At 40.6% G+C, this 16,144-nt stretch overlaps 2 protein-coding genes across 2 annotated transcripts in view; one reads left to right on the top strand and one right to left on the bottom strand.

The window, feature by feature from the left end:
• The window catches only part of LOC106632748 (protocadherin gamma-A12-like), a gene marked incomplete at its 5' end in the record, with an annotated part of 26,587 nt that overhangs the window by 4,180 nt on the left and 6,263 nt on the right, over positions 1–16,144 (bottom strand). The window lies entirely within an intron of this gene.
• Positions 374–16,137, top strand: LOC102296191. The gene is given in 16 exon segments (XM_042216399.1): positions 374–384; positions 623–1,110; positions 1,113–1,244; positions 1,247–2,544; positions 4,052–4,740; positions 4,742–4,868; positions 4,870–5,021; positions 5,023–5,302; positions 5,304–5,460; positions 5,463–5,569; positions 5,571–6,569; positions 8,228–9,293; positions 9,296–10,647; positions 11,987–13,384; positions 13,386–13,943; positions 13,945–16,137. Coding segments are annotated over 16 exon segments (9,315 nt in total). The 3' UTR covers positions 14,446–16,137.

Below are 16,144 nucleotides of genomic sequence, written 5' to 3'. Positions count from 1 at the left end.
ACAGTGAGTGGGTCTCTGGGGCCCTGAGGAATATTTCAGCACCAAAGAAAGTTAATTTGAGATTTGGCAGGACCAACCACGCAAAGATACAAAATGTGTTTCTGATATACGCGCAGCCACGTGCTCTTCAATAGTGTGAATTAGTTATTTTGATAAAAGCAAACAATTACAATAAGTTAACCATGGCATAAGTCCGCATTGTTTTATACTGTATAGTTTGCTAAAGAATGAGTTATTTCATTAAATCTTTTTGCCACAAGGACCCAGAAAAACACGTAACAACAATATACAAAATTACGAAAAATAGCACCCGCAAATAACAAACTAAGATGTAAGTTACACGATAAGTAAAGAAAAAAGAAAAATAGTCGAGATGAACATGCCGTAAGGTATTTCTGAATGAAAGTTTTCATCATATGATAAGCAATTCATGGTAAACGACAATACTACCTGTGCAAGATAAAGACATAAACAACGGTCTTACAAATATTTTTTTAAAAAACAAAAAGAAACACAACAAAAAGTGTAGCAACCAGAGGGAAGATTTGTGAGTGTCTTACCTCAATAGATTGACCCAGAGTGTCAAATGGATCAGCAAAGTCTGATGGACTTTTCTTCAGAGTCTGGTCAGCAGGCAGCGTGTTGTCATTGTAAGTCAAAATGCTGTGCAAAGGTACATCTTACAAAAGAACAACCATTTCATTTTATCAGTTGACAACAACAACGTCGATCTTGTACTGGAAAATAAACTCGATCGAGAAAAGCAAAAGGAGATTAATTTACTCATCACAGCTTTGGACGGTGGATCTCCTCAGAGATCAGGTACCGTAGTCATACACGTCACTGTGCTGGATGCTAATGATAACGCCCCAGTGTTCAGCCAGGCCGTTTATAAAGCCAGTCTGCCTGAAAACTGTCCTTTAGATACAACAGTGATTAAAGTCAGTGCCACAGATGCAGACGAAGGAGTGAATGGAGATGTAACGTATGACTTCGGTCATATATCTGACAGCGATGATAAAGTTTTCTCTATTAATCCTAAAACTGGAGAAATTAAAGTGTGTGGTTTGATTGACTATGAAGAAAAAAGTTCTTTTGAAATGAAAGTGCAGCTAAAGATGGTTTAGGGTTAACATCTTATGCCAAAGTTATAATAGATGTTATTGATAATAATGACAACTCGCCAGATATATACCTGAAGTCACTGTCAAATCCCATTCACGAGAATGTGCCACCTGGTACAGAGGTGGGATCATTAACGTGCAGGACAAAGACTCTGAGAATAACCGACAGGTCCGCTGCTCCATCCAGCAGGGTGTCCCCTTTAAGTTGGTTCCTTCTATTAAAAACTATTATTCTCTGGTGACCACAGGACAACTGGACCGTGAACTAGTGTCTGATTACAACATTACAATCACTGCCACTGACGAGGGCTCTCCACCTCTGTCCTCTTCTAAAAGTGTTCAGTTATCTGTAGCTGACATCAACGACAACCCACCTGTGTTTGAGGAACAGTCGTACAGCGCATATGTGAGTGAGAATAACAAACCGGGCTCCACTTTATGTTCCGTTAGTGCTCGAGACCCCGACTGGAGACAGAACGGTACAGTGGTTTATTCTCTGTTAGCTGGTGAGGTGAACGGTGCCCCGGTGTCCTCCTATCTGTCTGTGAACGGAGACACGGGTGTGATCCACGCTGTGAGGTCGTTTGATTATGAACAGTTCAGGAGTTTTAAAGTCCACGTGATGGCCAGAGACAACGGTTCTCCTCCTCTCAGCAGCAACGTGACCGTGAGTGTGTTCATCTCAGATGTGAATGACAACTCTCCTCAGATCCTGTACCCCTCCCCGGAGGGCAACTCCTTCATGACCGAGCTGGTCCCCAAAGCTGCACACGGAGGCTCTCTGGTGTCCAAAGTGATCGCGGTGGACGCGGACTCCGGACAGAACGCCTGGCTGTCCTATCAAATAGTCAAATCCACTGATCCGGGACTTTTTACTATTGGTGTCCACAGCGGAGAGATCAGGACACAGCGGGACATTTCTGAATCTGACAGCATGAAACAGAACCTTGTAGTGGCAGTGAAAGATAACGGACAGCCCTCTCTGTCTGCCACCTGTTCCATGTATTTACTTATTTCTGATAACTTGGCTGAGGTGCCAGAACTGAAGGATCTGTCTTATAATGAGAGCAATTCCAAACTGACCTCTTATCTGATCATCGCGCTGGTGTCTGTGTCCACGTTTTTTCTGACTTTCATCATCATCATCCTGGGTTTGAGGTTTTGTCGCAGGAGAAAGCCCAGACTGTTGTTTGATGGAGCAGTTGCCATCCCCAGCGGTTATCTCCCTCCTAATTACGCAGATGTTGATGGCACAGGAACTTTACGCAGCACTTACAATTATGACGCGTACCTGACCACAGGTTCAAGAACCAGTGACTTTAAGTTTGTGACATCATACAATGACAACACGCTGCCTGCTGACCAGACTCTGAAGAAAAGTCCATCAGACTTTGCTGATATTTCACTGGAATCTATTGAGGTAAGACACTCACAAATCTTCCCTCTGGTTGCTACACTTTTTGTTGTGTTTCTTTTTGTTTTTTAAAAAAATATTTGTAAGACCGTTGTTTATGTCTTTATCTTGCACAGGTAGTATTGTCGTTTACCATGAATTGCTTATCATATGATGAAAACTTTCATTCAGAAATACCTTACGGCATGTTCATCTCGACTATTTTTCTTTTTTCTTTACTTATCGTGTAACTTACATCTTAGTTTGTTATTTGCGGGTGCTATTTTTCGTAATTTTGTATATTGTTATCGTGTTTTTCTGGGTCCTTGTGGCAAAAAGATTTAATGAAATAACTCATTCTTTAGCAAACTATACCGTATAAAACAATGCGGACTTATGCCATGGTTAACTTATTGTAATTGTTTGCTTTTATCAAAATAACTAATTCACACTATTTAAGAGCACGTGGCTGCGCGTATAGCAGAAACACATTTTGTATCTTTGCGTGGTTGGTCCTGCCAAATCTCAAATTAACTTTCTTTGGTGCTGAAATATTCCTCAGGGCCCCAGAGACCCACTCACTGTAATTGTTCTCTCTCTCCCCCTCTCTCTGTCTCCCTGTCTTTCCCTCTCTCGCGCGCGCACTCTCTCTATAGTTGTGCTCTTTCATTTAAATCGACGTCATTTCTAGTAATTGTCTGCGACCATTGATATTATTAATAATATTGATAATAATTATAATAGACATTCGTGTTGTTATTTACTGAATTCTTTTTATTTTGCCGAGCTCAGCTCTGAATATGAAGTAGTCGGATATACCATTTTACATTTGAGTGATTTTTAACCTGGTATTAGCGAAGGTAAAAGAGTCTTAACAGAATTTTCTGTCAGGTTTATCTATGTGACCTTCAAAATAATAGCAATATCTACATACAACAGTTTGTTATTCATTTCTTCTTCTTTCACAACGATGTAGAAACATTAGCTTAATTGTATCTAGAACGTTCGGCCCGCAAATCAAATGCTCTTCAGTTCAGTTGTGTTCTGTGAACGAAGAACACAAGATGTGTTATATGATGAGCCTGTGTATAGGTTATGTGCCTGAGGTAAATGAATGACATTTTATCACATACAGCAGATGTGTGTAGACATTTCTTGTTTGCCACTATATACACTCGTTAATTGTTTGTAGTTACAAACTGATTATAAAATGTTTACTGGGGAGGTACTTGTTACTGTTCTTCATGCACAAGTGCTATGATGTTAATTGTCATCAGTAAATCGTGAAACACTATTTTTTTTTCTTTTAGTTAGCGATTTCTCGTAGTTTTGGTGTTTTCAATAAGCTTGTGTTTTGAAACCAATTCAAAGTTTATTTAACAATAAGTGAACATGACTTGTGTTTTCAGACATCGACAAACATATTTAATCACCTAGTGTGAGGATAAAAGGCAACTCGTGGTGTCGCTGTTGGCTGATAGCACACTGACACACACCACTCCACCCACTGCTACTACACAGATGTCGACTGTAATTCCCTGAGAACCAGTTACGTTTGCAGACATGTTTCTCCGTGTTTCATCGTGATATTACACTTTGGATTGTTGAATCGGTTACGAATCACGTTGTTGTTTTTGCTCTGGAAAGTGCATCAGAAGCACTGCGGTCACGTTTTTGTATCAGGATGAGAGACAAAGGATTTTCAGGCCCGATCTATTGCCTTGCTACGTTTATTGTAACGATGCGCCTCGTAAGCGGGGATCTGAGTTATTCTTTTGCCGAAGAGATGAAACGCGACTTCGTTATTGGAAATATAGCTAAGGATCTCGGTATTGACCGTGGAAGTTTTTCTTCACGACAGGCCCGTGTTGATTTTGAAGGATTTCGTAAAATGTATTGCGACATTAACATTAGTACTGGGGATTTTACTATGATGGACAGAATTGACAGAGAGAACCTTTGTGGCAAGAAACCTTCCTGTGTGTTAAAAGCAGATCTAGTTTTGGAAAATCCGTTGGAGCTTCATCGTGTAAGTCTTCATATTCAAGACATAAATGACAACTCTCCACAATTCAAAGATCATTTAATTGAAATGGAAATAAGCGAGTTAGCAGAAAGGGGAAGTCGATTTCCAATAGAGCAGGCCCATGACGCAGATATAAGTCAAAATGCTGTGCAAAGGTACATCTTACAAAAGAACAACCATTTCATTTGGCTGTTGAACAACAGTTGAACTTGTACTGAAGAATAAACTTCGATCGAGAAAAGCAAAAGGAGATTAATTTACTCATCACAGCTTTGGAGGTGGATCTCCTCAGAGATCAGGTACCTTAGCTATACACGTCACTGTGCTTGGATGCTAATGATAACGCCCCAGTGTTCAGCCAGCCGTTTATAAAGCCAGTCCTGCCTGAAAACTTCCTTTAGAACACTTAGTGATTAAAGCAGTAAGCCACATGATGCAGATGAGGGAGTAATGGAGATGTGACTATGACTTGGCATGTGATCTGACAAGCGAATAAATGTTTTTCTCATTAATCCTAAAACTGGAGAAATTAAAGTACTGGTGTGATTGACTATGAAGAAAAAAGTTTTTTTGAAATGAGGTAATGAAGCCTAAAGATGGTTTAGGACTAACATCTTATGCAGAGTTATAATGATTTATACTGATGTAATGATAAATACGCATCCTTAGTTACATCTGAAACCTGACAAATCCATACCTGAGAAGTGCCCACCTGGTACAGAGGTGGGCATCATTAACGTGCAGGACAGAGACTCTGAGGAATAACCGACAGGTCCGCTGCTCCATCCAGCAGGGTGTCCCCTTTAAGTTGGTTCCTTCTATTAAAAACTATTATTCTCTGGTGACCACAGGACAACTGGACCGTGAACTAGTGTCTGATTACAACATTACAATCACTGCCACTGACGAGGGCTCTCCACTCTGTCCTCTTCTAAAAGTGTTCAGTTATCTGTAGCTGACATCAACGACAACCCACCTGTGTTTGAGGAACAGTCGTACAGCGCATATGTGAGTGAGAATAACAAACCTGGGCTCCACTTTATGTTCCGTTAGTGCTCGAGACCCCGACTGGAGACAGAACGGTACAGTGGTTTATTCTCTGTTAGCTGGTGAGGTGAACGGTGCCCCGGTGTCCTCCTATCTGTCTGTGAACGGAGACACGGGTGTGATCCACGCTGTGAGGTCGTTTGATTATGAACAGTTCAGGAGTTTTAAAGTCCACGTGATGGCCAGAGACAACGGTTCTCCTCCTCTCAGCAGCAACGTGACCGTGAGTGTGTTCATCTCAGATGTGAATGACAACTCTCCTCAGATCCTGTACCCCTCCCCAGAGGGCAACTCCTTCATGACCGAGCTGGTCCCCAAAGCTGCACACGGAGGCTCTCTGGTGTCCAAAGTGATCGCGGTGGACGCGGACTCCGGACAGAACGCCTGGCTGTCCTATCAAATAGTCAAATCCACTGATCCGGGACTTTTTACCATTGGTGTCCACAGCGGAGAGATCAGGACACAGCGGGACATTTCTGAATCTGACAGCATGAAACAGAACCTTGTAGTGGCAGTGAAAGATAACGGACAGCCCTCTCTGTCTGCCACCTGTTCCATGTATTTACTTATTTCTGATAACTTGGCTGAGGTGCCAGAACTGAAGGATCTGTCTTATAATGAGAGCAATTCCAAACTGACCTCTTATCTGATCATCGCGCTGGTGTCTGTGTCCACGTTTTTTCTGACTTTCATCATCATCATCCTGGGTTTGAGGTTTTGTCGCAGGAGAAAGCCCAGACTGTTGTTTGATGGAGCAGTTGCCATCCCCAGCGGTTATCTCCCTCCTAATTACGCAGATGTTGATGGCACAGGAACTTTACGCAGCACTTACAATTATGATGCGTACCTGACCACAGGTTCAAGAACCAGTGACTTTAAGTTTGTGACATCATACAATGACAACACGCTGCCTGCTGACCAGACTCTGAAGAAAAGTCCATCAGACTTTGCTGATCTTTGGAAGATCTCGACTCATGAGGTAGGATGCTGATATGGGATCAGTAACCAGTGTTTTGTTATGTCTTTTAAGCTTTTACATTTATAGTATTGTCTTTGAAGTCCATCAGATTTTGCTGATGCATTTGAAGAATCAGATGTGTCTCTAGAGGTATGACTTATTTACTGGCGTTAAATTTATAAATCTGTTGGGGGGATAAATTTCCACCTTAACCAATCAAACTTTCTTGTATAGATATTCGGAATCTTTTTTATTTTTTTAATTCCATATATTTTGTTTCATTTAATATTAATGAAAGCAGTCATATTGTAGTCAGATACTGCCGTAGTAGAAACAGTGTCCTTAAATCTATTTTTATGTCACTATAATGCATTTTAATTTTCTCTTCTGAACTATGAACTTCAGCAGGTGTATTAGAAGCTGCAATTCATTACATAATAGAAAGATTTAGGGGAATGATAATTAAGAAAAAAACATTCGGCTATAGAAATGGAAAAAGAATTTACTTTATTTGTCAGGTTTTACTTTTTCCAAGTCCAGAATTAGAAATGAACTTTTCCCATTTCAAAAGATGTATTAACCATATAATGCCAGAGAGAGACTCCAAAGTGATGGAGTCTTTCTCTGGCATTATACTGTTCATAGAAGTTAGTAATAGATATCAAAAGCCACAAAAATTCTATGCAGAAGATATTGCTGATATATGAACTATCATAATTCAGATTGACATGTTAAAGTTCAAATTGCTGTTTGTTTGGTTTTCTTAGGTTCTTAACTCAACAAATTAAAAAACAACAAAGTAACAAACACTCACCTTTCCATGGACTTCATAACCTTCCACCAGGTTGAAAAAGTGTCATCACCCTGTCCTTTAGAGATTCACTTACAGTACAAGAATGCTTGTTGTTTTTAAAATCTACGGTATTATTCAGATGGTAATTCTCAATAGTAATCATGGGTTATTTCCTTTCCAATGAGGTTACATTTGCCCGTACTGATAAATGGACCCTCACGAATTAGGAAAGCACTTGATTAAGCTCAATATTGTCATTCATTTTATTTCTCTGATGAATATTTGCCCTGGCTTGTGATTTGTGGATGATATTTAAAGTTCTTAAGTTGATTTTTCATGTTTTTATACTTCTTACTCTACCCGAAGATTAGTGCTTATGTTTGTATTTACTTTACTTATGCATTTTCCATTTTTTAGGGAGAATGCGCACCAGTGAAATGGTAATTGAACGTGGACGTTATTGGGACTACTAATTTTCTTTAGTAATGAATGTTTTTACCAGTCGAAAAATGTTGCCTACCCAGATCAGTATTAAAATATAAATTGACAATACGTTTAGCTGTAACCCCCCACCCCCCCCCCCTTTTTTTTTTTAAAAGAAGTGTGCTGTGTGTGCTGTGGTCATAAAGGAATCAATGCGTTGTCTGCAAGTTAAATATTTCACGTGCAGACAACGCATATGAACTCAGAGGTCGCTGTTTACCAGCAGTGGAAACATACCTCCATCCATAGCTCTTGGTTTGTTAGTGTTAATGCAGTCTTGTCATTGTCAAACTGTCCCTTTGGGTGTGCTTTTGTCCACCATTCTCTGGAAATATTTTCGATTATAACTGATGTGAAAAGAGCGCACTTGTTGTCGCACTGATACAGTTTGGACTGTTAAACGTTTTCGAGTGTTTTTCTTTGTATTTTTTGTCCAAAGATGGCACACAGTAGAAATTCGGTGGCGGGCCTGCTATACAGCTTTGCTTTCTTTCTTCAATCCTTTCTCTTCGGCTATGGAGATGTGAGCTATTCTTTTCCCGAGGAAATGATGACCGGATCTGTCATAGGAAATGTAGCAAGGGACCTCGGACTGAACGTGGGGGAATTATCTGTTCGAAAGGCCCGCATTGACAGCGATCTGAACCGTAAACGGTATTGTGACATAAATCCAAGCACTGGCGATTTAATTGTAGCTGAGAGGATTGATAGAGAGGCTCTTTGTGGCGAAAAGGCATCTTGCATCCTCAAATCTGAATTGGTCTTAGAGGCGCCACTTGTGTTACATCGAATTTCATTACAAATACAAGATATCAATGACAATCAACCTGTTTTTGCGAAAGACGAAATAAAAATAGAAATCAATGAATTGGCTGTAAAGGGATCCCGTTTCCGTATTTTGGAAGCACACGATCTCGATATTGGACAAAACGCTGTTCAAAGATATGTGTTGCAGACTAACAGTTATCTAGTGCTGAAAATGCAGACTAAATTAGATGGAGGCAGATTTGCTGAACTAGTGTTGCAAAAGGAATTGGATCGCGAGGAACAGCGGGAATTCCGATTACTACTTACTGCATTGGATGGGGGCAGTCCTAAAAGAAGTGGCACGACTACCGTGCATGTAATTGTCTTAGACGCTAACGATAACGCCCCGGTTTTTAGTCAACCTGTGTATAAAGCCAGTCTTCCTGAAAATTCTCCTTTATATACTGTAGTGGTTAAAGTGGCTGCAACTGATGCAGATGAAGGTCTAAATGGTAAGGTGACTTATGAGCTGAGTCGTATATCAGAGACTGGCAGAAGAGCATTTGATTTAAATCACATCACAGGAGAAATAAAGGTAATCGGACCTTTGGATTTTGAAGAAGAGTCCGTTTATGAAATGCGTGTAGATGCTAAAGACGGATATGGTCTTACCTCAGACTCAAAAGTAATAATTGAGCTGTCAGATGTAAATGACAACCCACCTGATTATTAAAAGTCATTGTCTAACCCATACCCGAGAACGCGTCACCTGGTACAGAGGTGGGCATCATTAACGTGCAGGACAAAGACTCTGAGAATAACGGACAGGTCCGCTGCTCCATCCAGCAGGGTGTCCCCTTTAAGTTGGTTCCGTCTATTAAAAACTATTATTCTCTGGTGACCACAGGACAACTGGACCGCGAACTAGTGTCTGATTACAACATTACAATCACTGCCACTGACGAGGGCTCTCCACCTCTGTCCTCTTCTAAAAGTGTTCAGTTATCTGTAGCTGACATCAACGACAACCCACCTGTGTTTGAGGAACAGTCGTACAGCGCATATGTGAGTGAGAATAACAAACCTGGCTCCACTTTATGTTCCGTTAGTGCTCGAGACCCCGACTGGAGACAGAACGGTACAGTGGTTTATTCTCTGTTAGCTGGTGAGGTGAACGGTGCCCCGGTGTCCTCCTATCTGTCTGTGAACGGAGACACGGGTGTGATCCACGCTGTGAGGTCGTTTGATTATGAACAGTTCAGGAGTTTTAAAGTCCACGTGATGGCCAGAGACAACGGTTCTCCTCCTCTCAGCAGCAACGTGACCGTGAGTGTGTTCATCTCAGATGTGAATGACAACTCTCCTCAGATCCTGTACCCCTCCCCAGAGGGCAACTCCTTCATGACCGAGCTGGTCCCCAAAGCTGCACACGGAGGCTCTCTGGTGTCCAAAGTGATCGCGGTGGACGCGGACTCCGGACAGAACGCCTGGCTGTCCTATCAAATAGTCAAATCCACTGATCCGGGACTTTTTACTATTGGTGTCCACAGCGGAGAGATCAGGACACAGCGGGACATTTCTGAATCTGACAGCATGAAACAGAACCTTGTAGTGGCAGTGAAAGATAACGGACAGCCCTCTCTGTCTGCCACCTGTTCCATGTATTTACTTATTTCTGATAACTTGGCTGAGGTGCCAGAACTGAAGGATCTGTCTTATAATGAGAGCAATTCCAAACTGACCTCTTATCTGATCATCGCGCTGGTGTCTGTGTCCACGTTTTTTCTGACTTTCATCATCATCATCCTGGGTTTGAGGTTTTGTCGCAGGAGAAAGCCCAGACTGTTGTTTGATGGAGCAGTTGCCATCCCCAGCGGTTATCTCCCTCCTAATTACGCAGATGTTGATGGCACAGGAACTTTACGCAGCACTTACAATTATGATGCGTACCTGACCACAGGTTCAAGAACCAGTGACTTTAAGTTTGTGACATCATACAATGACAACACGCTGCCTGCTGACCAGACTCTGAAGAAAAGTCCATCAGACTTTGCTGATGTCTTGATAATCGAGACCTGAGAGAGGACATGTTTTTAAACTAACTAATTTAACGTTCAGTGTAATGTTATGCACTTCAGCTCTTTCTTCTCAGTTCTTTAAATCTTTTTGTTGATTCATACGAAGGCATTCACTGGCACGCATTTTCTTGATATTCCTTTTTTTGGCACAGCCCTTTTGAAGTGACTGATGTGCACGTTTTGTTTCCAAATGTCACTAGTTATGCAGTTATTTTACTGGCTTTTGCCATTTTAAAAAGATATTAAATGATTAAAAATATTTTACGATTATTACTTGTCTGCAACTTGTTGAATTATAACTTTAGTCATGTTTAAGTGAAAATTGTCAGTCATCACAAATTGACATTCTGAAATACTGAGTGGTCAATAACATTTATCAATTTAATTATCAGTTAATTCTCTGTAGGACAGTGTGCCTAATAAGTCCATTGCTTGCTGTTAGATGTGAAGTTCCACTAGTCAGTTTGATATTTTGAATGTAATTCGTGTAATCACGAGCTCGTTAAACTTGTACTTATGCTACAGATGAAATGTTTTAAAAAATAATTTTAGTACATTTATAGAAACTGTTGTTAAGTGATGTTTACTAACTACGTTTAACACACTTCACATTTACTTAATTAATGGAAAAATAAACAAATTCTCTCTCAAATTTCAAGACCACTTAGAATATTGATTAATTTTGTCCGTGTAAATTGTGTGTCTACTGCAAACGCCTATTAGATGTTGTAGTTCCAGGCGTTTTTTAATCTTCAGACAATAGACTAAATGAAATTATTATTCTTTTATTCTTCGTTAAAAATTTCTTTCACTCATTTTCTATGCCTCATGATTAAACATCCTGTTTTTTTCTTTTGCGGGACTTTAGATTCTCCAATAAATATTTGTTTTTTTTAAAATATAGGACTAGTGTTATTTTAATGTGTTTTTAGAAAAGTCCATCATGTTGTCACTTTCAGAAAATTTAAATGAGGGAAGTATGTATGTCTTTTCCTCACCCTTGAAGCGCTGTCTGTGGTGCTGAATGAAACTTTGTGCTTTTTTGTACTTTAACACAAAATCAAAGTCCAAACTTGCAGGAAAAATCGGTTTCTTTTGTGAATTAAAATTGGCAACAAAACGATTACGGTGGTCGTTGTGGCTGTAACTGTGGCATTTTATACTAGCTTATAACATGTTTATTTGTAATATCTCAAATTAACTCACAGCGTCGCTGCTCACTAGCAGATGTGAAGAGGTTCAATTCCCCACCCACTACCAACGAAGATATTAGTCTAAAACTAGAGCTACCATTGTTGTAGTCGCGGTATACGCTGTTTTGTTATCACTTTGTGTAATATTCCCAGCGGAAGGGGCATTTTTGTATTCGTGTCATTTTGGGTGAAAAAATGGCCCTAAAAAGACAAGCCTCGCTCTGTTTTGTGTTCGGTTTTGCTCTGTTTTTCGAGATAACCGCTGCGGACCTCAGCTATTCTGCACCGGAGGAGATGAGACCGGGATCCATTGTTGGGAATATTGCCAAGGATCTCGGCCTGGAAGTAGCAAAATTGTTCACTCGTAAAGCCCGGATTGATACAGAGGAAAACTACCAGCATTACTGCGACATTGACCTCAAGACTGGAAATTTTGTCATCAGGGAGAAGATTGACAGGGAGGAGCTGTGCGGGGAGAGGCTTTCGTGCATGCTTAAATTTGAATTAGTCGTTGAGAGCCCTTTGGAGCTGCACCGTATTTCACTGCTTATTCTGGATGTAAACGACAATTCACCAGTTTTCCCCAAAGATACAGTTAAGTTGGAAATAAGAGAATCAGCAGTTAAAGGAGCTCGATACCGCGTCAATGAAGCACATGATGTAGATATTGGGCAGAACGCAGTCAAAGAATACAGTTTACAAAAGAATGACCATTTTGTTTTATTTGTTCGAGAAGATGCTGATGGGACTAAGAGCATCGAGCTGGTGCTAGATAAAGAGCTAGACCGCGTAAAGGAGCACGATTTAAATTTCATCCTGACTGCAGTCGATGGTGGAAATCCACAGAGGTCAGGAAGTGCCGTTATACACGTTACTGTGTTGGATGCTAACGATAACGCGCCAGTGTTTGACCAGGCCGTTTACAAAGCCAATCTACCTGAAAATTCAAATCTTAACACTTTAGTTGTAATTGTAAGCGCAACTGATGCAGATGAAGGAGTGAACGGAGAGGTGTCGTACGAATTTAATCGCATCACAGAAAAAGCTAAAAGGGTTTTTTCACTGGACAGTAAAACAGGAGAGATAAAGGTCACAGGAATGCTTGATTTTGAGACAAATTCAAAATATGAGATGCGTATAGAGGCCAAAGATGGTTATGGGCTTTCATCCGACGCTAAAGTAATGATCGATATCACCGATGTTAATGACAATGCACCAGTAATATATATAAAGTCACTAATGAACCCCCCTGCAGAGAACGTGCCGCCTGGTACAGAGGTGGGCATCATTAACGTGCAGGACAAAGACTCTGAGAATAACGGACAGGTCCGCTGCTCCATCCAGCAGGGTGTCCCCTTTAAGTTGGTTCCGTCTATTAAAAACTATTATTCTCTGGTGACCACAGGACAACTGGACCGTGAACTAGTGTCTGATTACAACATTACAATCACTGCCACTGACGAGGGCTCTCCACCTCTGTCCTCTTCTAAAAGTGTTCAGTTATCTGTAGCTGACATCAACGACAACCCACCTGTGTTTGATGAAGCAGTCGTACAGCGCATATGTGAGTGAGAATAACAAACCGGGCTCCACTTTATGTTCCGTTAGTGCTCGAGACCCCGACTGGAGACAGAACGGTACAGTGGTTTATTCTCTGTTAGCTGGTGAGGTGAACGGTGCCCCGGTGTCCTCCTATCTGTCTGTGAACGGAGACACGGGTGTGATCCACGCTGTGAGGTCGTTTGATTATGAACAGTTCAGGAGTTTCAAAGTCCACGTGATGGCCAGAGACAACGGTTCTCCTCCTCTCAGCAGCAACGTGACCGTGAGTGTGTTCATCTCAGATGTGAATGACAACTCTCCTCAGATCCTGTACCCCTCCCCAGAGGGCAACTCCTTCATGACCGAGCTGGTCCCCAAAGCTGCACACGGAGGCTCTCTGGTGTCCAAAGTGATCGCGGTGGACGCGGACTCCGGACAGAACGCCTGGCTGTCCTATCAAATAGTCAAATCCACTGATCCGGGACTTTTTACTATTGGTGTCCACAGCGGAGAGATCAGGACACAGCGGGACATTTCTGAATCTGACAGCATGAAACAGAAACCTTGTAGTGGCAGTGAAAGATAACGGACAGCCCTCTCTGTCTGCCACCTGTTCCATGTATTTACTTATTTCTGATAACTTGGCTGAGGTGCCAGAACTGAAGGATCTGTCTTATAATGAGAGCAATTCCAAACTGACCTCTTATCTGATCATCGCGCTGGTGTCTGTGTCCACGTTTTTCCTGACTTTCATCATCATCATCCTGGGTTTGAGGTTTTGTCGCAGGAGAAAGCCCAGACTGTTGTTTGATGGAGCAGTTGCCATCCCCAGCGGTTATCTCCCTCCTAATTACGCAGATGTTGATGGCACAGGAACTTTACGCAGCACTTACAATTATGACGCGTACCTGACCACAGGTTCAAGAACCAGTGACTTTAAGTTTGTGACATCATACAATGACAACACGCTGCCTGCTGACCAGACTCTGAAGAAAAGTCCATCAGATTTTCTCGAGGCTTTTGGGGAGTCGGACGACCCTCCCCAGGTAAGAAAAGACTGAAATAAGCTTCTTTTTGAGAAACGTGTGATGTCAATCTCTACATCATATTATCCAATTTCGAGCAACCGTCTATTTCAGTTACATTTTTTTAAATGCTATTATATCAAATGTTCTTAAGTAACATTCATCAAAGGCAAATGTTTAGTTAACACCCCATTCACAATTAACTTGCCAGAACATATTGTCAGAAAATACTCAACGATTATTATTATATTTTTAATCTTCTTATCTATCAGATCAGTTTTCTTTTAGGTGTTGTTGCTTCACTGGCATCAATTTACTTTTTTATCTAATAACTTAGTATGTTATATGTCAATTAGAAATAGTTTAATTATATTGTTTTGTCTTCCTAATATTTTTCTTATTGAAAGATGAAAAAGTTTAACTGTCTACTTACTTTTTAGAACCCCATCCCTTCTTTAAGATGTTACTTGTTTTTTACTTTCAGCAATGGATCATCTTCAGATTAATTATTATTGCACTCTCAGTAGATAATTATCTGAGTAATAACTCTCTTTGAACACATACCGTAAGGCCATAAACAGACATAAGAAAAGCCAAAAGGATTCTCCCAGAAAGCTTTAGCTCATCTGTTTATGGAGAAATATTTAAAACAATAGTCATTGTGCTTTCAGAGGAGGATCATTGCTTAATACAAGTATATTGTGTTTCTTTTTTGGCAAGTCTGCTAAAATTGCCCTATACTACATGCATCCCTTGAATAGTTTGATTCCAAGTTAGTACAGTTTTCCAAGTTTATTAAAGTTATGTTTTAACTGCGACCAACAGTAATGTGCATGCTCTTTGGACTAGAGGTGCTGCCATATGACTAATGATTTGTTACTTTTACTTTTCTTCATTTAAAATGTTGTAACATACTGGCAAAGACTGTATTTTTCTTTTATACAAACTGAGCGTAAGGACTTGTTTGAGTAGACTCTGTCCATGGTGCTGAACACATAGAAGGCAACCATACGGAAAGTAGTTTGGAGACAAATTTTACATGCTGCTATTTTCATTAAAATTTACTTGCAGAGAAAATGTTAAGTTTAATCGCAGTTTAAGCTAAATAACACAATATTGCAATTTTGTAGATAAATGCTAAATACTGCGTTCACTGGCGTTAAAACAACGTTATAAGTGTGCACTGCAACACGGTTTTACTTACTTCCATCACAGCACTTAACAGATTCTTTGATCCTAGCAGAAACTGTGGCTGTAGTTACTTGCTTTAATGAAATTAATACAATTTAACATATTAAGGTGCTTAATTGTGTTTATATGGGAAATAGTTGCATGACGTCATTAACCTGTCAATCTGGTATTTTACCAGATGTTCTGTCTGAAATGAACACATCGTGTCGCTGTCTACCAGATTACTTTGAAACATTGTAACGTCAACGCCATCGTCTCCACCCATTGTTCCTGCGCTTTGTGTTGGAAGGAACCATTGGATTGCAGTGCTGATTTCTGTATTTGGATTTGTTTAATTCACTCCATCGCAAACGCGTTCGAGAGATGAACTAACTCCGTTGTATCTTTTCTTTGCTGGCGGATGTTTCTGTTTTTGTAATTATGGAATACGGTGGATTTTTAGAGCCTGGCCTGATTACCCTCTTTGTCGTCTGTATACTTGCGCTGCAATCAGTGTGTACTGAAGTAAGCTATTCTATCCAAGAGGAGCTGAAACCAGGAACTG

Source organism: Haplochromis burtoni, unplaced genomic scaffold (genome assembly GCF_018398535.1).
Source record: "Haplochromis burtoni strain Fernald_Lab_line unplaced genomic scaffold, NCSU_Asbu1 Contig_1037, whole genome shotgun sequence".
Lineage (NCBI taxonomy): Eukaryota > Metazoa > Chordata > Actinopteri > Cichliformes > Cichlidae > Haplochromis > Haplochromis burtoni.
Note: the sequence above shows the minus strand (reverse complement) of the source record. Positions and strands in the feature narration are given on the sequence as shown.